Source organism: Emericellopsis cladophorae (genome assembly GCF_022114955.1).
Source record: "Emericellopsis cladophorae strain MUM 19.33 chromosome Unknown NODE_2_length_1295279_cov_118_880017, whole genome shotgun sequence".
Classification (NCBI taxonomy): Eukaryota; Fungi; Ascomycota; class Sordariomycetes; order Hypocreales; family Bionectriaceae; genus Emericellopsis; species Emericellopsis cladophorae.
This window is the reverse complement of record NW_026250927.1, coordinates 1-21,740: the sequence shown is the minus strand read 5'-3', so window position 1 is coordinate 21,740 and position 21,740 is coordinate 1. Positions and strand designations below refer to the sequence as shown.

At 55.7% G+C, this 21,740-nt stretch overlaps 8 protein-coding genes across 8 annotated transcripts; 3 read left to right on the top strand and 5 right to left on the bottom strand.

The window, feature by feature from the left end:
- Positions 1-43: 43 nt before the first annotated feature.
- On the bottom strand, positions 44-1,128 carry J7T54_006742 (SAGA complex subunit-like protein; the record flags this gene model as incomplete). Its single annotated transcript, XM_051506835.1, has 2 exons — positions 44-880; positions 940-1,128. 2 exons carry the CDS (start codon positions 1,126-1,128, stop codon positions 44-46), a joined length of 1,026 nt encoding a protein of 341 aa, XP_051365956.1.
- An 836-nt stretch (positions 1,129-1,964) lies between these two features.
- Positions 1,965-3,017, bottom strand: J7T54_006741 (Leucine carboxyl methyltransferase 1; the record flags this gene model as incomplete). The annotated part of the gene is made up of 1 exon (XM_051506824.1): positions 1,965-3,017. The coding sequence occupies one exon, from the start codon at positions 3,015-3,017 to the stop codon at positions 1,965-1,967; it is 1,053 nt and encodes a 350-aa protein (XP_051365955.1).
- Positions 3,018-3,628: 611 nt separating this feature from the next.
- Positions 3,629-6,571, bottom strand: J7T54_006740 (Kinesin heavy chain-like protein; the record flags this gene model as incomplete). Its single annotated transcript, XM_051506811.1, has 4 exons — positions 3,629-3,875; positions 3,932-6,182; positions 6,245-6,398; positions 6,452-6,571. 4 exons carry the CDS (start codon positions 6,569-6,571, stop codon positions 3,629-3,631), a joined length of 2,772 nt encoding a protein of 923 aa, XP_051365954.1.
- Positions 6,572-7,470: 899 nt separating this feature from the next.
- Positions 7,471-7,998, bottom strand: J7T54_006739 (Ubiquitin-conjugating enzyme E2 2; the record flags this gene model as incomplete). The annotated part of the gene is made up of 3 exons (XM_051506800.1): positions 7,471-7,594; positions 7,645-7,869; positions 7,925-7,998. The coding sequence occupies 3 exons, from the start codon at positions 7,996-7,998 to the stop codon at positions 7,471-7,473; spliced, it is 423 nt and encodes a 140-aa protein (XP_051365953.1).
- An 885-nt stretch (positions 7,999-8,883) lies between these two features.
- Positions 8,884-12,193, top strand: J7T54_006738 (uncharacterized protein; the record flags this gene model as incomplete). The annotated part of the gene is made up of 6 exons (XM_051506789.1): positions 8,884-9,039; positions 9,098-10,234; positions 10,351-10,393; positions 10,461-10,806; positions 10,862-11,189; positions 11,243-12,193. The coding sequence occupies 6 exons, from the start codon at positions 8,884-8,886 to the stop codon at positions 12,191-12,193; spliced, it is 2,961 nt and encodes a 986-aa protein (XP_051365952.1).
- Positions 12,194-12,715: 522 nt separating this feature from the next.
- On the bottom strand, positions 12,716-14,230 carry J7T54_006737 (secreted beta-glucosidase-like protein; the record flags this gene model as incomplete). The annotated part of the gene is made up of 1 exon (XM_051506778.1): positions 12,716-14,230. The coding sequence occupies one exon, from the start codon at positions 14,228-14,230 to the stop codon at positions 12,716-12,718; it is 1,515 nt and encodes a 504-aa protein (XP_051365951.1).
- Positions 14,231-16,092: 1,862 nt separating this feature from the next.
- On the top strand, positions 16,093-18,204 carry J7T54_006736 (uncharacterized protein; the record flags this gene model as incomplete). Its single annotated transcript, XM_051506768.1, has 5 exons — positions 16,093-16,227; positions 16,291-16,781; positions 16,831-17,100; positions 17,151-18,037; positions 18,095-18,204. The coding sequence occupies 5 exons, from the start codon at positions 16,093-16,095 to the stop codon at positions 18,202-18,204; spliced, it is 1,893 nt and encodes a 630-aa protein (XP_051365950.1).
- Positions 18,205-19,319: 1,115 nt separating this feature from the next.
- J7T54_006735 (Late secretory pathway protein-like protein) lies at positions 19,320-21,594 on the top strand (the record flags this gene model as incomplete). Its single annotated transcript, XM_051506757.1, has 4 exons — positions 19,320-19,570; positions 19,631-20,057; positions 20,109-20,321; positions 20,380-21,594. The coding sequence occupies 4 exons, from the start codon at positions 19,320-19,322 to the stop codon at positions 21,592-21,594; spliced, it is 2,106 nt and encodes a 701-aa protein (XP_051365949.1).
- Between the last annotated feature and the right edge of the window lie 146 nt (positions 21,595-21,740).

The window sequence follows — 21,740 nt, the reverse complement described above, 5'->3', positions numbered from 1 at the left end:
ATCCCGAGTAACCTCCCGAGTAAATGCGAGAAATGCGACCGGGTTAGATAATGTTGAGTGGCGTATGCTGCACCATCCTCGTCCCGTTCAGCATAGCCTTTGACTTCTTGGGCCGTTGCTGGAATCGTCGAAAGGCCTCCTGCACATGCCTGGGCTCAATCGGCCGCTTGCCCTCGCTGGGCGGATCAAAGAGGCCCTGGTGAAGCTTCCTCTTCTTCGACCCGGCCGCCTTGTCGTCGTCGTCGGCCCCTCCGCTCTGCGCCCGCGCCAAGTCTTCCTGCTCCTTGACCTTGAGCGCAACCTCCGTCAGGACCTGCACCATCTCAAACGTCAAGAAGCCGAGAATATCGACAATGTCGTCCGAGGGCTTGCTGTCCGTCACAATGCCGAAGCCGGCCCACTCGCGGAAGCGCTTGCCTTTGCGGTATGTGAAGGATGCCTGGCGATACTCCGACCACGTAACATACTCCTCCTTAGTCATGACCTTTGTGCGCTCGTCCGCACGCCGCAACCGCTGCAGGGTGATAAAGTTCATCTCGTCCTCGTCCTCGTCCTCCTCGTCGTCGCGTTCGGGCACCTCCACCGGGTATAGGGACGCGTGCTCCCAAGGAAGACCAATCTTGGACTTTTTGTTCTTCTTGGCGGCCTCGTCGGCTGGACCGCTGCCCACCACGCCGCCTGTGGGATCGTCACCAGCTGCGAGGTCAGCGTCGGCCCCCTTGTCATCCGAGTCCTTCACGTTCTTCCGCACGTCTTTCCAGCTGAGAAATGTCCGTAGCCGCGAGACCTTGGCCTGGTCGTGGCGAATCTGAAAGATGAGGTCGTTGATGCTGATGGACTTGGACCCTCGACGGGAGGCTAGCTCCGTGCAATTGCGCAGCTTACAGTGGCGTTAGTCTCGGTCATTACAGGCGAGCCCCTTGCAGCATGGGGACTTACCATCTCTATCACCTGCTGGCGCACAATGTCTTCCATGATACTCGTCGTTTCCGCAGGAGGTTCGGCAGTTTCGCCGCTGACGTACATCATCTGCAAAAGGAAGGAATCAATCAGCCTGTGTCCGAACAGTCTAATCATGGCTTCCTTGTGAGATCTAGTGTTGCGATTGTACGAAAAGAGGCTGGTCATGATGGCGGTAGATGTCGTTCAAGATGTGAATGAGGGAAGAGTAGTGAGCGCCCGATTTCAGCGCAACAGTAGTAAACCGCCTCGCCTGAGGTGCAGGCGAGCCCATGGTGAGTGCCTGAAGCTTTGCCCAGAACCAGACGGCGGCGCCTGCGTTTCGATAATAGTTGACAGGTACTGGTGCCTGGACAGCCAGCCTGCGACCGATCATGCGATGAGCCGCGCACGAAACTTGTTGAGCGTTGTATCCGCTGTAGGTACTATCGAACATGGCATGGCATCCTGCTTATCCACCACCGATTCTTTGGCGATGATGGGGGCGCGTAGACATAAGGTAGGGCCAGGCCAATTGACATACCTGACTGATCTCACTGCGGTACTTATACTGCTTGTCCGCCATCTTGCCAACTCAAAGGTACCCCAGTGCCCCCTCAATATCTCTTGGACGGGAAGTGTCAATGCAGGCGATGGTCTGGGGCGTGTAATGAATGCGGCAAGCTGCGTACGCCCAAGGTCGTCGCCGACACGTCTCGAGTATTAGAACGCCAAGGATGAAGTACGAATGCTGACTGGACGTTGTGGGCAAGAAAGCGATCGCAACGAGAGGTTTAAGTAGTATAAATGAATTGCGACAAAACAATTCAGAGTAATTGATGATTGTAGCGCATGGGTGAATTATAATGGCACCGCCATTCAGCTGGCGGCTGGTCACGGTCGCTGAGGTAGGCGCCAATGCGACGCGGCACGTGACACCCTTCTTCATCAACGCCAACGCTTGTCTCGGGTGGTCGATCACGACATGGTCCGAAGTAAGTTATCTATATCTTGCTAGTGATAAGCTAGGTTAGCAGCTCGTTCCACGCCTTTACATCAAGGCCCTTTGAGCCCCACGCGACGACATAATGCCCAGCAAGCAACTCCCACTCCTCGACCTCGTCCAGTCCCTCTAGCGAATCGAGTCTGGCCTTCTCGTCATCGGTGACCCATTTACGCCATATCTCCTCGACAGTCATGGCTTTCACTGCTCCAACAAATCCAGCCTCCGATAGTCTCTTCTCCTGATCTGCAGGTGTAGGGTACGAATCCAGCGTTGGCATGCTGATGCCCCTCGCAGCAAGATTCGCAGTCATGACTTTGCCAAAAGCATCATGCGGCAGCACAGGCTCGTAGATTACTGTGCCAAGTGACGGTATGCGTTTGTGAAAATACGCAAGCACAGCTGCTGCTTGCTCAGTCGCCAAGTAGCACAGGCAGCACTCGGAGACCACGAGGGTTGGCATGTCGGTCCGGAGACCTGGTATGAGAACTTGGCTCTCATCGGCATCGACCAGTTTCCGAAGATCGAGGCCATGGCAGTGATACTCTCCCCGCGCGCCAAGTTCACTACTCCAGCAAGTCGCATCCTCGCTGACGGTGATCTCGCCCATGATCCTTGACAACATTGGGTTCCCTCGGACAATCCGCAGCTTTTTCTGCGAGATGATCTCAAAGTCGAGTTCGTGGTACACCAAACCTTCGGTCTCGCCCCTTGCGAACCGCTTGAAGACCCTCGTGTCCGTCCCAGCGCCTAGACTCACGATCTGCCTCTGTCCACCGCCATCGAGAAATGCATCCACCAGCCGATCCAATGCTGTGGTTCGTGTATATGTGCCGCGGTTGATTATGGGGAGTCGTCTTGTCGGCGGTCCCCCGCCTGCGCTGACGAAGAATTGGGCATATGGATCTGTAAGATAACCGCAGTGCACAGCACTGAGACGGGAGACGGCAGCGTCGGTGTCGGTGCCTTGAATTGTCGTGTCATGCGCTTCAGGGTGTGCTCTCCCTCTGCCCCTTGAGGCGCGTGAGCCCCCTCTGCCGCGCAGGGTGAGGAGGTTTGGTATTGAGGACCGCATCGATGGTCGCACGCGATCCCGATAACAAAGCCGTATTTTGAAATGAGGCGTGCAGTTGATTGCAAAGATCAGTATGTCATATGTCAATATTGGTGCGCTGTTGATGCTTTGATAAAGCAGAGCCGGTGGTTATTATGTCAAGCTGAGGTCGAAGGAAGTACGTTGATGGTGGGGCAGCAGTGTTTACCTTACCTTGCCAAACCTCAGTCAATCATGGGTAAACGTCAGGACGTCATCTCGATGAAGCAGTCAGATACTTTAAACTTAATCTAATCGTTCAGTTCTTATAACTCGTCTGTAATCATGACAAGGAAATAGTCTGCCGCTTGCTGCTGTACCCCCGAACACAAGAGATGGCCCACCCAATAACCACCAATAATCGAATCCAACAAAATGCCTGCCCGTCCCATCCTCTACGCATATGGAGAGAAAGGTCTCTACCCCTGCCATCCTCGTCGTCCCATCAGAGCATGTGTCTGCAAACGCAAAGGGCGGCCTGGCAACAGAAAGCTACGGAAATGATGCCGTTGCCGGCATCCTCTGGGTATCGGTTTCCTCCCCTCGCACGCACGCGCCTGCTTGCCGTCGATCCGAGTGTATATACCGTCCGTCTAACCCTTGTTGAAGAACCAGCTTGATCGCTTGTTTCCGCTGTTGCCATTACCGCTCTCGTTCTGAATCGTCTGTATGGTCGGGTTCACAGCGGGCGCGTCGCCGCCTCCACCGCGCAGGGGCTTCGCGATGCGGCTGCCTGCACCTGCGAAGCTGAAGCCGCCGCCCGCCTGGTTTAGACCACGCGTGCTGCCAGCCTTGGCACTCTCCAGACGCTCCTTGACGGAGGCGAGCTGCACCTCAAACCTATCATGATATTAGCATAGGAGAAAGCGAGCAAGAGCAACACGCGCGGGACATACTTGTGGTTCGCAGCTGCCATCTTCTCTTGGCTGTCTTGCAGCAAGCTCTCCAGGCTCTGAATACGCTCATTGCGAGCAATCAGCTTGCGCTCTGCAATGGCCACCTCCTTCTTGAGCGCCGAGTTCTGTTCGACCAGCTGCCGTTGCACCTGGGTAAGTTGCTCGAGGTTGCGCTCCAAAAATGCCATCTTCTTCTGCTGCGCCCTGTTGTTGGACGAGCGCAGCACATTGTTGTACTGCTCGCGAGTTTCGTCCAGGGAGATCTCAAGCTCGACCACACGCTCGCAGCGGTTCTGCAAATCTCGCATGAGACTCTTCTTCATGACATCAAACTCGGCAATCTGTTGCTGCACCGTCTTGCCGTTGGTCGCTGCCGAGCCCCCGCTAGACTTGGCACGCTGCTGGAGATCTTCGATGAGGGTCTTCATGCGCGTGTTTTCGGCTGCTTTCTGGGAAATGTCGGCCTTGAGCTCGTCGACCAATTGTCCCTGGGTCGTCTGGCGATTGTGGTATACGTGCTCCAGGCGCGCCTTGACCTCCTCGACGTCACTCTCGCCCAGGTTGCGCGTGAGACAGTCCTCATACTCTTGCTGGAGAGCCTCTAGCCTCGACTCGAGCTCTTGCCTGCGGCGGGCGTCCATGTCGCTAGATCCAGCACTGTACATGGACAGCTCAGCCTGCCGCACAATGCCTTGCGTCTCGACCATTTTGGCCCTCAGCGCCTTCAATTCGTCGGGGGCAATGTTGTCGCCAACAGAGCTTTGCTCGTACAGTGCGTCGAGCTTGGAGATGGCCTCGCCGATGGACCGCTCATTATCGCTGAAGACATCGCCGCCGAGTTCGAATCCAGCCATCATCTTGGCCATTTTTTCAGCCTTCTTCTTCTCCTTCTCATCCATGGCGGCACCGCTCTCCTTGGCGCTCATCTTGACATCCAGAAGCTGCTGCTTGACCTCGTCAAGCTCTGCCGTCAGCTCCGCGTTGGCCTCCTTCAGCGCATCCATGGTGATCTGCGCCTCCTTGCCTTCAAAGTTGAGGCGCTCGAGCTGCATCTTGAACTCATTGACCTCGCCCGTCAGCTTCTCGTTCTCCTTTCCGACCTTGCTGTCGTGCTCCTTGATATAGCCTAGCTCCTCCTTCATCTCGCGCAGCTGCTTCTCGGCAGTCGTAGCCATCGACTCCTTTTCGGCAAGCTGATCCTGCAGCTCGTTCTCCCGCCTCAAGAACTCCTCGCGTTCGTCCCTTTCCAGTGGTATACTCGGCGTGCCAGAGCGCTCAGAGGGGATCGGGGTTTCGGCGCGGCTGTCTGGAACAAATCTGGAGGGTGTCGAGGGCCTGGGTTGCCTCGCCTCAGCTTTGACTACAGCACCGGCAGCGCCAGGCTGAGCCCAGTTCTCTTTGGGGACCTGTTCACCGGCACGCCACAGGTTGATTTCGCCCTCCAAGTTTGCGATGTAGTTCTCGAAGTTGGTGACTTGGCCCTGTGCCTTCTTGAGGAGTGTCTTGAGCTCGGCAGGGCTGAGTTCGGCGTTGACCTTGGCCTTGTTCTTGATCGACTTTGCTCTTGTACCGAAACGCAAAGTACCAATGGTCTCGGAATCGTTATAGCTGCTGGGTGAGCAGTTGACGATCAAAGTCGTTCGACTGTTACCACCCAGAGACTCTTGAAGGATACGAGTGAGCTTGGAATCTCGGTACGGGATATGGGAGGATTTGCCGTCGGTCAAGGCGTTGATGACCATACCAAGAGCACTCAAACTCTTATTGATCTTCTTTGCCTCTTCCAGAGTCTGACCGCTGGCGCCCGTTTTGCCGACCTTTTCGCTACCAGCCAGATCGACCAAGAAAAGCTGACCACTCTTGGCCGAACCTGTTTCAACATTCTTCTGAGTGACGGTGATGACGAAAATCGAGTGTGAGCGAGAGGACTCCTGGTTCATGTTGGTGGCCGCCACAGCGCGAGCATTGCCGCCTCGTCGCATGACTTCGTACACTTCCTGAACGCTTGACACATATATCTCCAAAAGCCCCTTGACGTAGACACCACGGTTCTTCTCCTCGTGGACAGGAAGATTGTCGTTCTGTGGCGCGAGAAGATCGCGAATCTTCTCCATGTAGATCTCCATGTAGCTAACTCGAACAGTGTACTCGATGGTTTCAGGGCTCGACATAATGCTGGCGAAGATTTGCTCGACAATGCGTGGGATAACTCCCCTGCCCTCCTCGTCGTCGATATTCGAGCCCATCATGGCTGCGGGAACAGTCAGCGATTGACATTACGTGCGAGATCCCAAAACTGACTATACGATTTACCGGCACCCGTTTGGCCGTAGGCAAAGACGGTGCCATTGTAACCGTTGATAATGTCGTCGACTGTTGGGCGAATGGAGAAGTCGAAAATGTCCTGTTGCTTGCATCCCATGTCAAAGACCCTGTCAAAGGTGAAGCTACCTTGCGCTTCGCGCGACTGTGCGTCTGTCAGCCATTGGTCGAGAGCGTTCCCGGTTCTTCAGGACATACATCGAGAGTACATGTTTCCTCCGAGTCGAACGTGACGATCGGTTTACCTCCCGACTCCAGCTCTATGCGGTTCTGCGGCCGGAACCGTGCCACGACCTTGATGCTGTTGGCAGCAGACATGGTGAATGTTCCCTTGTCCAGAGCCCGCCCGCTTTCATCCGTGCGCAGGCAGACTGCTAACCTCGAGGTCTATCGTTCACGGGGTGGGGACAGGCTGCGGGTTCCCGAGGCCGACGTCGAGGTAATCCAGGGCAGTGCCCGAATTAGGTTGTCGGTGGACGATAACAAGCTGTGACACTAGACCTAGTCGTTGGGACTGGGGAAACGTGGCAGAAGGTCTGACAATCCTGGCCGTACCCGCAGCGTCAAAGTAAGGGGAGAGACCGCTCTTTACGCTTGGCGACCGCGACGGGAGGAGGTACGTAGTAGCGGGTTGTTGACGCGCTACCAAGGTGGGAGGGACATGAGGGTTCGCGTGCAGCAAGATGACAGGATGGGCTGCCCCGTTGCCGTCCAAGCCACACGGCATGGAGATTGCTACAAGCGCTGGCGTCTGCCGAGTCGCCGACACTGCGCTAATAACCTCCCTGTGTGGCTCACTGGCTTCCAAGACCCCACGCACCGCCACAATTAGGGGTTCTTGGGTGCCAAGACAACCGTTCCAGACGTACGGACTCGTTGCATCTACTGTCACTTGGGGAGCAGCTCGCTCGTCGAACATTGTTCTAGATTTTTTGACATTCATAATCAAAGCGCACCAGCAGAGGCGCCGAAAGTAGTCTAAAGACAAGCCACTGGCATGAACAAATACAGCGCTGCCATCGTGAAGACCCTCGAGCTATGGACTCTACAATACCCGAACGACCAATATCCTTGCCCTATGCGACCGGTTCCTTGGTATAAAAGCTCAAAATTCGCCAGTAAACGCCTGCAAACTCCACTGCTCCGGTGTTGGAGACAGAGCTGTGCCCAAGGCTCACGCTATGTCGCTTGTGCTGTCACTTGATGAACACGAGCGCTCAGTCTTCCCAGCTCTTCTCCACGGTCTCCTTCACCCGCTTCGTGTATTCTTTGCGATTGTCTTTGTACAAGTTCGACGCTTCGACGTTGGCTGGTGATCCAGTATTGGGGTCGTTGAGGAGACTGACGCACGTTAGATCCTGTGTCAGAGTATGCTGTCCCTCGTCGCTCACCTTTGAATGCTCGTGAGCACCGCAGCAACATCGTACGTCGGACTCCATCTGTTTTGGAGGATATCAAGACAGAGTTCGCCCGATGAGTACACGTTTGGGTGGAACATCTGGCTGATGAACTTGACTTGCGGTGGTTTGTTCGGATATTGCTCCTCGAATTGCATCACGAGGCGAAATGTTCCATCTTCGAAAGGTGTGTCGGCAGGACCGATGATGACTGCGTTCCTGGAAATGATTGTGAGCTGTTGTTCGCGGAGCTTATGATGCGATGGCAGCACACCATGTCATGACATTGTCGGAAACAGGCGAGGCCGAGACACCAGCAGGAGGATCAGTTTGCATGCGCTGGAACATGTCAGCTTAATCATAACCTCTTTGATGCTATCGGTAATTACTTGCCTTGAAGTCACGCATCAAACGGCGGCGTGCAGCTGTCGACATCTTGGGGTATTGGTTGGATAATCGGACGTTGCGGGGGGGTCTTAGTTATCGGGCAACGAGGGGGATGACTTGTCACAAGAAATGGAGGATGGAGAAGTCTCTGTGATGAGCACGGTCGACCGAGAGGGATCCGGGCGGAAAGAGGCGAAGGACAGGGTTCCTTGGTGCTCAAACAGACTCGAGTGGATGATGTACGTAGTGCGGTAATGGGCTCCTTATGAGGGTGTCTGGGGCCTCTGGGCCGCCCAAGTGGCTTACCATCCAGTCTTCGAACTTGCGGCCCCGCCACGTGTGGCGCGCCCTCACGTGATGGTCGCGGGACGAACGCCTTACCTTACTAATATTGCCGTGCCATATTCAAGGTTTGGTGATATCATGCAAGCTACAAATTCCAGTTACAATCTTTCGGGGTTTCGGACGGACGATGTTGTTCTGTCAGCATCGCATGTCGGTTGCGGGCATTAATTAGTGATCAGCACCCTCGAAAGGTGATGATCGATCGGATCCGATGTTAGTTTGACAGGGTGATGATGCGCTACCCCGGACGGGCTGCACCACCGACACGCTCGGCCAGAAGGTCCACGTCCACTGCTGCCCGCCACTGCCCGCCGAAAGCCGAAGCGGACCGAGCTGCACTGAGACGACCTAGGTAAGGCAGGTCTCTCCAACAACCCAATATTCTTGTCCCCCATTTCGTTTTCTTCCTTTCCCCGTGTCCATAATCCTCCCCTGCTATTTCTGTTTTTGTGAGAAGTTCTGTGCCAACCGCCGACAAGACCGACATCGAAACGAAGCACGATGGTGATGGCAATGACGCAATTGCGCTCCCCGAGGCTGGCTGGGCAGTTCGCTCGGCATGTGAAGACGGCTCGCGCCTTCACCACCAGTGCGGCCCTGCGCAAGGAGATCCAGGACGCCTACATTCTCAGCGCTGCGCGCACACCGACAGCCAAGGTTCGTCAGATGCTGCTTGAAGTCGTCTTCACTGAAGCTCCAAGACTAACTCGGTCAGTTCAACGGCTCGTTCACCACCGTCGAGGCCTCCAAGCTGGGCGCTGTGGCGATCAAGTCAGCACTGGAGAAATCCAAGGTTCCCGTTGAGCATATTACCGATGTGTACATGGGCAATGTCCTCAGCGGCAACATGGGCCAGGCCCCCGCTCGTCAAGCCGTCATTTTCGCTGGTCTACCGCAGTCCGTAGAGGCCACTACCGTCAACAAGGTCTGCGCCTCGGGCCTCAAGTCCGTTACACTGGCTGCGCAGAACATTGAACTTGGTCTCGCTGAGGCGCAGATTGCCGGTGGCATGGAAAACATGACGCGGGTGCCTTATTACCTGCCTCGTGCCAGTGGCCTGCCTGCCTTTGGCAACGTCAAGCTTGAGGATGGCTTAATAAAGGATGGCCTGACCGATGTTTATGACCAGTTCCACATGGGCAACTGCTGTGAGAACACTGTCAAGGAGCACGGCATCACCAGAGAACAGCAGGATGAGTACGCCATCCAGTCTTACAAGAACGCGCAGAAGGCTTGGTCGGAGAAGGCCTTTGCCGAGGAGATTGCCCCTGTCACTGTCAAGGGCCGCAAAGGCGATGCAGTCATCGATACCGACGAGGGCTTCATGGACATCAAGTTTGAAAAGGTACCCACCCTCAAGCCAGCTTTTGTTCGCGACGGCAGTGGGTCCGTAACCGCTGCCAACTCTTCGACCCTCAACGACGGCGCTAGCGCTCTGGTCCTGGGCAGCAAGGCCATTGCTCAGAAGTACGGTTCTGGTTCGCGAGTACTGGCCAAGATTTGCGGCTACGCTGACGCCGCCATCGCGCCCATCGACTTCCCCGTGGCTCCAGCCAAGGCAGTGCCCATTGCTCTTGAGCGTGCTGGTATCACCAAGGACCAGGTAGCGGTTTGGGAGTTCAATGAGGCTTTTGCCGGCGTCATCCTGGCCAACTCCAAGCTCCTTGGTCTGGAGAACGCAAAGGTCAACCCTCTGGGCGGCGCTATTTCCTTGGGCCATGCTCTCGGCAGCTCAGGGTCGCGCATCTTGACAACCCTGCTTCACCAGCTGAAGCCGGGCGAGTACGGTGTCGCTGCCATCTGCAACGGTGGCGGCGCGGCTACTGCACTCGTGGTGCAGCGTGTAGAGTCGGTATGAGAACCATGACATTTCGAATAGTGTAAATACATACACGAAAAGTAAAAATTGTAAATGAACCAAAGTCTCACCACACATTATGGGCTTGTCAAGGTGGTGGCGTACTGTAGGGTAAGCTGCGTATCATGACACTGACGACGGACTGGACCTCACGTATACTGCCAACGTTTCTCAACCTCTTCATTATCCAAATTTCTTGACTGTCGCGACAGTGCGACAGCACACACCATGTCACGGGTCAACGAACTGCTCGTCACGATACGCAAAGATATCGCAAGCGGCAATGGAGAAAAACTCAGGCAATGGTTCCAGGTGGTGCCAGAAGCACCCGCTAGCTACCATGAAATGGGCCAGGAGCTTCAAGGTAAGCGGGACAAGCCATTGCACGGATCTCTCGAGAAATGGATCGAGCATATGATCCCCGATGAGACGGACAATGCCAAAGAAGGACAGACTACTGCGTGGGGCGGGCTGTACGCGTTCATCAAGGAGTATCTGATCTACTGGCGCGACGCCGATTGGAATGATCTGTTGAGAACGCACGAGCTTCTCACCAATCTTGTCAAGTATGTCGGCCCTCTTGCTCGCCATTCTTGCCCATCGACTGATAGCTCCGAAAAGTGCCAGCGCAACAGCCTTCTCGTATCCCTCTGGGGGTGATATACTCATGCAGACATGCTTGGCCCTCTCACAGACCCTCGCACAGCTGACAATGACCCTGAGCCGGCGACCAGACCTTCTTCGCAAGGCAAAACGTGCAGAGGATGCGGCCGGCGACGGGGGAGGCGACGATGGCCAAGGCTCGATCATTGGCAGGACCTCCGAGACCATCAAGAAGATCTTTACGACCTGTCTTCAAGATCGTACAACAGACAGGTGGACGGCGCCAAAGGGGAGGAAGCAAGCCGTCTACACATTCGCAAACCTGGTTCTCAAGCTATCCTTTGCTGTGAGTCAACCCCTTTTGGTGGTGCGGACCTGCCGTTACTAAGAAGCCTCCAGTGCCGCAAAATCACACCAGCAACCATGCTGCTCAGTCAGATGGCCTCGCAAGCACCGCTGCTCAACCTGTACCCAGCCGCGCAACGCGTCACCTTTCTCTACTACCTCGGCCGCTACTGGTTCGCCAACACACACTACCTACGAGCAGCGCACTGTCTCGAGGCAGCGTACCTCCAGACTCTTCCCACATTCGTGACGCATCGCGCCAGGATTCTCACCTACCTTATCCCGTGCAACCTCCTCCTAGGGCGTTTCCCCTCCCAAAACCTCCTCAGCAGACCGGAGGCCAGGAATCTGGCGCCCGTCTTCTTCCCGCTCTGCGCAGCGATACGCTCTGGCGATTTCGCAGCTTTCCAGGCACATCTCGCCACGCAGCAGGATTGGCTCTACGAGCGAGGCCTTTTCCTTCAACTAGCACACAAGTTGCGGCCACTGCTGTGGCGGAGTCTGGCGAGGAAGACGTTCATCCTGACATATCAGCCGCCCGTGGACGCCTCGTCGCGCAAAGCCGCCACGCTTGACCTGGCCGACTTACAGACTGCCGCGTCGTTCCTGCAGAAACGAATCGAAGGCTACACGCCCTCGTCGACCACGCATCGCCCCTCGCAGGGCGTCAACCCCTTGGCCGTGCACGCGGCCCGGAACAACGCCAACACGACGCTCGTCGCGCCGCCCAGTGGGCCACGCAAACTCCGCTCGCACGAGGGCGTCCTGTGGGGCAACGCGCAGATCGCCGCTGAGGATGTTGAGATGATGGTGGCGGAGATGGTGCAGCAAGGCCTCATGCACGGGTTCGTGGCGCACGGGCAGGGACGTTTCGCCATCATAGGCGCAAAGGCAAAGGGACCGGTGGCTGCAGGGTGGCCAACCCCGTGGTCAGCCATAACAGACAGGAAGTACGACCAGTACTACTACGATCAGGAGGATGTGCCTGGGTGGGTAAAGGCTTGATGAGATGCACATGCGTATATAGCGAGGGACAAGGCACGATACCCATACGAAGAATGCGAAGCGCCGTTGAGATCACGAGACGGGAGTCATGATTCTTTAGAAATTACTTGTTCGATCGTATACACGCCCTTTCCTCCTCCCATCGAGAAAGTGCGCTATCCTGAAAGTGCCAGCGAAATAAGAGAAGAAGTACCCCCTCCTCATGTACATGGCCCGTGGCGTCGTATCCCAAACTTGATATCGCTGAGAAAGATTTTTGGCTTATCCTACTCCGCTCTCCCACATGTACTGTAACCAGAAGAACACCACCAAATGTATATATATGCTGCAAGGGTATATCACAAGAAGAAGTAAATGTGTGCCAAACGCCCAGCTGTCAAAGAAAGCGACAGCATGAGAATGGTGCTTGACCAAAAAGAAGGAGGGCGCCGCGTGAAGCTCGAAAGGCCATCGCCGGATAGGTGTGGATGGTAAATATGTCTCGGAAGAGAAGCATTGTCGTCGCAGCCCGGTGACATCGACTCAGAAGAAGTACAGGGCAACGACAAAGGCGACGACCAGACCGGCCATGGCCGGGTCGCCCTTACGGGCCATGGCAAAGTCGTCCTCATCCTCGGAATCACTCGCGGCGTCGCCGGTGGCTTCTGAGTCGGGACCAGTGGTGAGCGTGGCGCTATGCGAGCCGCTTGTCATGGTGGAGGTCGAGTTGTGCAACTCCTGGAAGATACCGGGCTTGGCGGTCATCTTCTTTCTCTTGGTGCTTGTCGAGGTAGTTTCGGTGGAGGACAGAGTAGGCGTCGAGGAGGAGGAGGGGGAGGAGGAGGAGAAGGAGGAGGAGAAAGAGGTGGTAGTCTCCTCATAAGTAGTTGATGTCGATAACTCAGTGGTCGACTCCACGGTCGTTGAGGTGGTGGACGAAGTGGTGGGCTCCTCAGAAGTCGTAGGTTCCTGTGAAGTTGTAGAGGGAACAGCTGAAGACGTCGTAGGCTCTTCCTCCTCCTCCTCCTCTTCTTCTTCTTCCTCCTCGTCATCGTCGTCCTTGCTTCCACCGCTGCTCGAGCCGTCCAAGGACTTGACAACGATGCTGGCAGTGCTCCCCTTGGGGACGGTAACAACGCAGAAGTTGTTGCCGGCGTCGCCAGTACCGGCGTTGGAGCTCTGGACGTCACCATTGCCCTTGGAGGGGTCAATGCCGCAAGGCGTGCCGACACAGTCACCATCGCACTCAACTTCCAGCTTGTAATCAACTGGCTGGCTGCTCAGCGCCGAGATCTTCTGCCACTCGGGGTTCCAACTAAGCGTGAGAAAGGTGCTGCCGGTGGCGTCGGTTTTGGCACCAGCCACGTAGGGAGACCAGTTGCCAATGGCTTTCGAGGATTCGCCCCAGATACAGCCCTCGGTGCCGGTACCGGGGGGGTTGACGTAGTAGTGAGCTGAAGTCTCACACCAATAGTCATTGTCTGGGACGGCAATGGTGACAGCGTCCTTGACGAGGGTGGGGATGATCATGGCCTCGTTGCCAGGAAAGACTGTCTGGCAGAAGGAGACATCGCCACCAGCCTTGTTGACGGCCTTTACGGCACCAGTACCCTTGACGCAGTATGGCTTGTCGTCGAATGGCTTCTCCAGCTCACCATTCTTGTCGCAGTACAGGCCACCGTTCATCGAAGACGGATAGCTGACGGTGGAGCCCTTCTCCCACTGCGCCATGACATAGCCAGGTTTGCATGCGTAGGGGCAATAGCTGTCCGCAACACAAGACTGATCGGGGCTCATGGCCCAGCCCGCATTGTCGGCGTCTGGCGTGATAGCCACCAGGTTGGGGTCGGCATCGCCAGGGAAGGCGCAGGTTGTACCTCTCTTGGCAATGTCAGAGGTGGGAGCAAGTTTGAGATCGCGCTCATGCAGGTGTGTATGCTTGCGCTCAAGGTGTCCCTCGTGGAGACGACGGTGGTTGTGGTTGTGGCTGGCCTCGCACAGGGGTGACGACAGGAGGACAAGCGTCCAGCCGAAGGCGGCCTGGACAGCTGCCTTCATCGTGACGAGGAGTGGATAGTGTCGCGTCTAGCGATACGTCTAGGAAGTAGATCTGAGGTTGGGTTGAGTGATCGTCAGGTTTAGCTAGGCTAGTGGTCGATCAGAGATCGACTCGTCTGTAGTATGAATCAATGAACGTCGTGGTATTTCGTAACGAATGCCGTGAATTGCTGGCTGATGAGCAAGGAACAAGGTATGGGGGCGTCTACTCGACAGACAGCCTCGTAGCGTAGTATATTCCACACGCGACTGTGGACGCGATGAGCGAGCGAGCGACTGAACGTGATGGCAAAGGCAAGAAGAACATGAACAGAAAAGGCCGGCCAGGTCAGCCAAATGAACGTGGGGAGCAAGCAAGATGGGCTCGGGAGGGAGAGAGCCTAGCCAAGAGGACTGGAAAGGGGAGTGGAAGCCAAAAAAGCCTAGCCAGGCAGGGATATTGACTTGTCGCTCTGGTAAGGTCAAGGAGGTAAATAATAAGACCCTCCTCTCCCTCCTCCAAATCCCCTCGCCGCCAGCAGCTGTTGCCGTTGGGGAGCACCCGCTGGCTGGTGGACGCCATTATCCATGTCCGCATGTCGTGGGCGGTGGTTCCACCTGGCTCGCATTCCGACCAATGCTGTCGCGATCGCGAAATGAGCTTCAGCGATGTCCAATCAACTTCTTGACGAGCTGCAAGGTACGGACAGGGGACTCCAATGGTTAGGCTCTACCGTTCTCTAGCTTTGCCCTCATCTCCAGTCTCTAGCGGTGGCCAGCGGGATCGTGAGATGAGATTGGGTTCTGATGAGTGCATGATTGATCGATCACTCCGTCTCCCGTCGCCTTCTCGCGAATGCTGAGCCCTGTCCTTGAAGCCATGAATTTCGCACCTAGTCCCACAGTCCCACATGACCATTCGGACTCTACTCCAATTTCTGGCAAGCCAGCATTGCTATAAGGACTGGGCGAAGGGGTTCGTCCCAATCTATGAGACATGGAGCGAGCTACTGGCAGGGTGATGAGACGCATCCTGCCCCGCGAGTCGCGTTTTCGATTCAAGTACGAAAAGCGACACCTCAGCGTCAGAAGCTCATGTCGACATTGACAGTCGAGCCTGACCTGGGCTGGTGTGATACTGGGCACAGACAGTCACTGACTTGTTTACGCTCTTGAGAATGATGCTGGCCGGCTGTGTTCAGATACTTGTTGTTGGTCAAGTTTACTCTATGTTCGTTCAGTGGGGGCCTGTGGTTTTGTCCGAGCTGACCCACCTACCCTGTACCGTGACCCCTCCATCAGCATTCAAGCAACACATCTGCTCGCAAGTGTTGTTCGCTTCCGAATTGTCACATCTTACTTGTCGACAAGCAATCGTACCATGGAGCTCAGCTCATTCCGTTTTGTGTGCTCTTTGAAGTTTTCTGGCTTTGTTCGCACCGTGTATTAAGTGGTAATCGGTTGAAACACCAAATACTTTGCGGTAGCATGTGTGACGCTTCTTCCAATGCTCTAAACGTCATTTTCATTCCAGCAGAGAGCCATGCGCTCCAGAAAGGGACCGATCCCACTGAGACAGTAGCACCAGCAACAGTCTCAGTTCAACCCCAAGGCACGGTACGTATCCCGGACTCAGCATGGAAATACAATTTCCGCGTATGAGTCAAGCTCTCCACGAAACCTGGGGATCATTGACTCGAGACCCCGCAGTCTCCGGTTAGCGTCTGCATACCCTCAACCTCTCAGCGGACGATGTTATCCGCAAGGTGATAGATATTTAGGTCGATAGCTAGGCAATCGACAGAGATATATCGTTGTATTCTGTGCATTCACCTGATCAAGGCCGCAGAAACTTGGATTTGACATCACAGATTCCAGATACCATGGCATCATCAATAAGACGACCAGTCCGCGTTGCGGGCTGCTCTGGCGGCTTCACAGATCGCTCGCGTGCGATCAAGTCAATGGCTGAAGACCCCGATGTCGACGCTGTGATAGGTGACTGGATGGCAGAAATGGTACGAAACCTGTGCTCAAGACGTTGCGTACTTGGGTATCATGCTAACATGACAATGTCACAGACCATGACCATGCACGGCAGCGGCAAGGCCAAGAACCAGGCCAAGTTACCTGGAGGTGCCACAGCGTCGCTCTCCCTCGAGGAGCGCATGAAGACGGCCATGTATGCCGAGACATTTATTCAGTGCTTCGAGCCAGCCATAGAAGCCCTGTCCAAGAATCAGTGCAAGCTCGCGGTAAACGCCGGCGCCTCTGATACGGAGCTGCTCGCGCAGGTGTGCCAGAAGATGGTGCAAGACGCGGGTCACGGGCATCTGAAAATCGCCTGGGTCGAGGGTGACGATGTGACCCAGCAGGTCAATCGACTGATAAAGCAAGGCGAGCAGTTTGAGAGTCTGATGCACGGAAAGAAGCTTGAGGAATGGGGCATGGAGCCCATATGCGCGCAGGCCTATCTTGGAGGCCTTGGAATTGCCGAGGCGCTCAGGCAAGGCGCCGATATTGTTATATGCGGCCGCGTGGCAGACGCTGCCCCAGTGATAGGTGTTGCGGCGTAAGGCTCCCCCGCCTCTTCATTATTTCCAAGATGGCTAACTCTTTAGATGGTGGCATGGCTGGAAAGCCGATCAGCTTGACGAGTTGGCCGGCGCTTTGATAGCCGGCCACTTGATCGAATGCTCAGCCTATGTGACTGGCGGATATTACGGTGGTTTCAAAGAATTTATGAAAGACAAGAAACACGTGAACATGGGCTTTCCCATTGCCGAGATTGACGAGAAGGGCGAGTGCGTCATCGTCAAGGAGAAGAACACTGGCGGCGCTGTGAATGTGGGAACTGTTGCCTCACAGCTCCTTTACGAGATTCAGGGACCGTAAGTGTGGACAAAGGTTGCGAGCCGCTCTTGCTGACTGACAATGACAGCTGGTACTATAACTGCGATGTGGTGGCCGACATTACAGGCGTTGTCATGGAGCAAGCGGGCGAGGACGCTGTGCGCGTGACAGGGGTAAAGGGGTTGCCGCCGCCGCCCACGACCAAAGTTGGGATCACTGCACCTGCAGGTTTCCAGGCAGAGTGGCACATTTACTTTGTCGGCCTCGACATTGAAGAGAAATGTCGATTCACCGAGGACCAGATCCGATATGCCATCGGCGACAACATCTCAAAGTTCACCACCCTCAAGTTCCACCAGAACGGCTCTTCACCCATCGATGCACACAACCAGGACGTGGCCACGGTGGACTTTCGCATCTTTGCTCAGAGCAGGGACCCAGAGGTGATGCGACCCGACGTTCCGAATGGTTTCAACCGCTGGGTGCTCGAAGTCTTCCTGCAGAGTGCCCCAGGAGCGTCACTGAGCAATGACCTCAGGCAGATTGCGCCCAAGCCGTACTATGAGTACTGGGTATCGTTGCTGCCACAGGCCGAGCTGAACCACCGCGTGCACTGCCTCTTTGGCGAGAACATGATCATCAAGATGGACGCACCGACTCAGACAAGGACATATCCCAAGCAGCAGCCAAGCTACGAGACGACGGAGCCTCGAGCCCTGGACAGCTGGGGCGAGACGGAGAAGGCACCGCTGGGGTACATCGTGCTAGGGCGATCCGGTGACAAGGCGAGCGACTGCAATGCCGGCTTCTTTGTGAGGCACGCGGATGAGTGGGAGTGGCTGCGCAGTTTCTTAACGATTGACAAGCTCAAGGAGCTCCTTGGTCCGGAGGAATACAAGGGGAAACCGATCGATCGGTTCGAGATTCCCGGCATCAAGGCTGTGCATTTCTTGCTGCACGACCATCTGGACAGAGGTAAGACCCGATGATACGTGGCTGCAGGCGAAAGAGAGAGCTGCTAACAAGAAACAGGCTACAATGGCTGCTCGACGTATGACACGCTGGGCAAGAATGCTTGCGAGTACATCAGGGCGAAGACGGCAGAAATCCCCAAGAAGTTCTTGGAGCGTGGGAGAGTCTGAGCGGCAGGTTTCAGGGTCTCGCTCGATTGTCCCAGTGCCAAATAAAAAGCAGATGATTGACGTTGGTTTGCATGTGAATTGAATATGATGTAGACGTGTTGCTAAACGCTGAGACTGGCGGCTGGCCGTAGTCTGTACGTAGATGAAATGTTGGCGGGGCATGGGACCAAGATTTATGCAATGCACGACACGCTGGCAGGAGGATGGCGATGATGACGGCACTTTCAAACCTATGCTGCGTATTAAAATTCAAGATGAGTAAATGTTATCGCTGGCGTTGGTGAACAATTGAGGATTGATGGTTGGTTTCCTCCGTGTTGGATCTCGTGACAACCATTATAGACACACCATGTGACACGATGTGTTGACGGCCAGCGTCATACCGAAATACGTCCGTAATAGGTCGAACAGGTGAATTGAATCGCTAGTTCCTGTACGTATAAACAAGGACATGCATGGACTGGAGACTGGGCTCGAGAGATATGGTGATGAAGGCCACGGCCAATAAATAAACAGTACGTACTGAATTGTCAAACCAAACAATTCGGCTTCGCTGTCGGCGACGCGGGGTCTTTCCTATCTCAGCTAGACTGCCAGTGGGGCCAACTGCATCTGGTGACGATTTGGGGAATTTCTGGCATTCTTTGACTCGACCCTAACTTACTTTAGTCGCGAACCGACTGGAGCTCGACTCAACAACCTCCTATTATGACTGCGAGAACAACGTCTCGAGCCTCGATCTTCCTAAGCCTTCCATATTGTACCCTCCCACTCACTTCGATCCCTCAACGTATAGCTGAAAGGACACTCGTCCCCACGACTTCGATTGCATCAACCCCTTCGCAAAGTCACATCTACCCGCCACCGCTGACCTGACGACGACAACCGCATCCGCCACACCCTCAGCACCCCCCGAAGGGGCTCGTCCGAGAAGGAGCAGTGACTTCAGTGCCTTATACTTGGTCGGGAACACTGGAATCGACGTACGCTTGGCGACAAAGCCTTCCAAGGGCGCAATACTCCAGGAGGACACGGCTCCTTTTCCGTCCATAGCCACAGCTCAAGCGCCAGCTGATATAGAACTACTGCCCCCCCCCCTTCCACATCAAGGCACGATGAGCGGCGAAGACACCGAATTCACGTCCAATGGTGCCGAGACTGCACCTAGCCCTGGAGACCCAGGCCCAGCATTGCCCATCAAGCCCGAAACAGCTGGTTTCACACCGCTGGTGACAGTCGTTGGCTTTCACCATGCACGAGGGCCCGAGGTTGAGACATGGTTTGGCGTGGAGGACGGCTTCGACCCCGCGGAAGAGTTCAAATGGTCGTTGCTGCCATTCATGGCCTTGAGCGACGGCGCGCACGCGTACGTTGGCCACCGCCACGTGCGGTCCTCGACAAAGACTGCTAACTAACGCCCTGCTAGATCTGAAGAGGACTTCTCGTACTTCACCCTTCTGAAACCCAAGACCGACAAGAGTCCCGCCACTTCCTTGTTCGGGATATCATGTACGCGACAGCTCGACTCCACCCAGCTCATCAACCGGCCCGACGACGTCACCCGCTCAACGGTGCAGAAGGCTGTGGTGGTTATTGCGGACAATCCCAAATCCTTTGGCATGCTGCGGCAAAGGCTGGGGATAGTCACCCACGCCTGGTTCGACCAGCGTGGCTTTGACGATGTGGATATTCTCAAAGGGCTGCAGGAAAGCTTGGCCGAGGAGAAATCCAGGGGCGACCTCGAATCCGTATCCGAGCAGGACCAATTCATTGGCATGAGTTTGCGAGAGTTGATCCACGAGTTCAGGTGGCAGACGCTGGTCTTGCTGAAGAGTTGCCTGCTTCAGCCAAAGGTACGTATGAACGCACCACGGCGAGGAGAGCCACTGCTGACTTTGACGTAGATGCTCTTCTTCGGCTCGCGATGCGACCGGTTGTGCATGGTCCAGTTTGCGCTTGTGTCGCTCATACCAGGCCTCATGCGCAATCTCCAGGATTGCGCCGACCCTGAACTCAACACCTACGAGAGTCAACTTTCGAAGCCCACGAGCTTGCAAAGTAGTAATCGCAGCTCGCTACTGTCGTTCATGGGACTTCCGTTGCAAATATTCGGCAAGGTGCGTCGGCGCCACTTGACGACCCTCCAATACCCGTTTTACTGATACAACCCAACAGGGTAGCCTCTTTGGCCCATACACCCCCCTCCAGCAACTTGACATCCTCGCCGACTTTGGCACCAAGTCTTACATTGTGGGCAGCACCAACTCACTACTGCTGCAACAGAAGGATCGCTACAGCGACATCCTCATCAACCTCGATGAGGACACTGTGAACATCACGTCCGCCTCCCTTCGCAATGCACTCACGCTTACTGCTGCCGATCGCCGTTGGATCGACGGCATCTACCACGAAGTCAGTGAGACCTGGGACGAGGCTAATCCCAGCCGACCCAAGACACTCCAGTATCTCGGCTCCGAAGAGTACATTCGCGCGCAATTCGAGGCATATATACTAGGTCTAATATCGTCAGTCAAGTATCATCAGTTCATTGTCGAGAATCCGGACACGGGTTCCACCACAGAGGCCGACCCGGCTGTCGACTACGGCCTCGACTGGGTAGAAGCCTGGTCCGGCACGGAGAACTACCGCATGTGGAACCAGTACACGGATGCCAATCTGTTCGCCGTCTCCGAGCCCAAACATCCCTGTGCCGGGGGTCTCACCATGGATGACGTCCAGCGCAGGATAGCAGATCAAGTCAAGGACCTCCACCTGGATGAGCGCTTCGCCCAGGGACGCGAGGTCCTGGGTCGCAATTTCGCCGTCGGCAGGGAGAAGGCCACGAGCATGTTCAACCGCATCTACTCGGACATGGAATACCTACGCGAGTCACAACGACGCCGTGCCGAGGACGCCGCGCGAGCGCAAGACGCCGGTGCCGAGCAGCAGCCATCCTCACCAGCGTCGTCGACCGCGCCCTCGTCGGCATCGGCCGTGCCTGCGGTGGACCTCAATAAGGCACAGCAGTCGGTGCAGACAGCCGGCGCGCGTGCGAGCGCATACATGTCGAGCTGGGCTTCGTGGGCGGGCGAGAAGCGAAAGACGGGCGGCTGGGGTGCTGGCTGGGGACGCAAGGCGTCGGGTACGCCGACTAGTTCGACGCCGACGAGCCCCATGGAGAAGTCATCAGTGGAATTCCAGCCCATGGGTTCCAACATGGATCCTGCAGGACACAGACAGCAGCCGAGCTTTAGCGAAAGCATATTGTCGGGTGCCAGTTCGTCAGCTGGAAGACCCGGGACGGGCCAAGAGGAAGAGGACCTGGACACGGGCCGGAAAGCGACTACGAAAGAAGCGCAGGGGGGAGATGAAGGCCTCAAGAATACCTGATATCCTCTTGGATGGGTGTGGGGGGGGGGGGGGGGGGGGGGGGTTTGGGGCATTATGAATTTTAAAGCACCTTGTTTAACAAACGAATTATTACGGCTGCACATTTAAAAAACGGAAGAAGGCAATTTTTGTTTAAAGGGGTTATT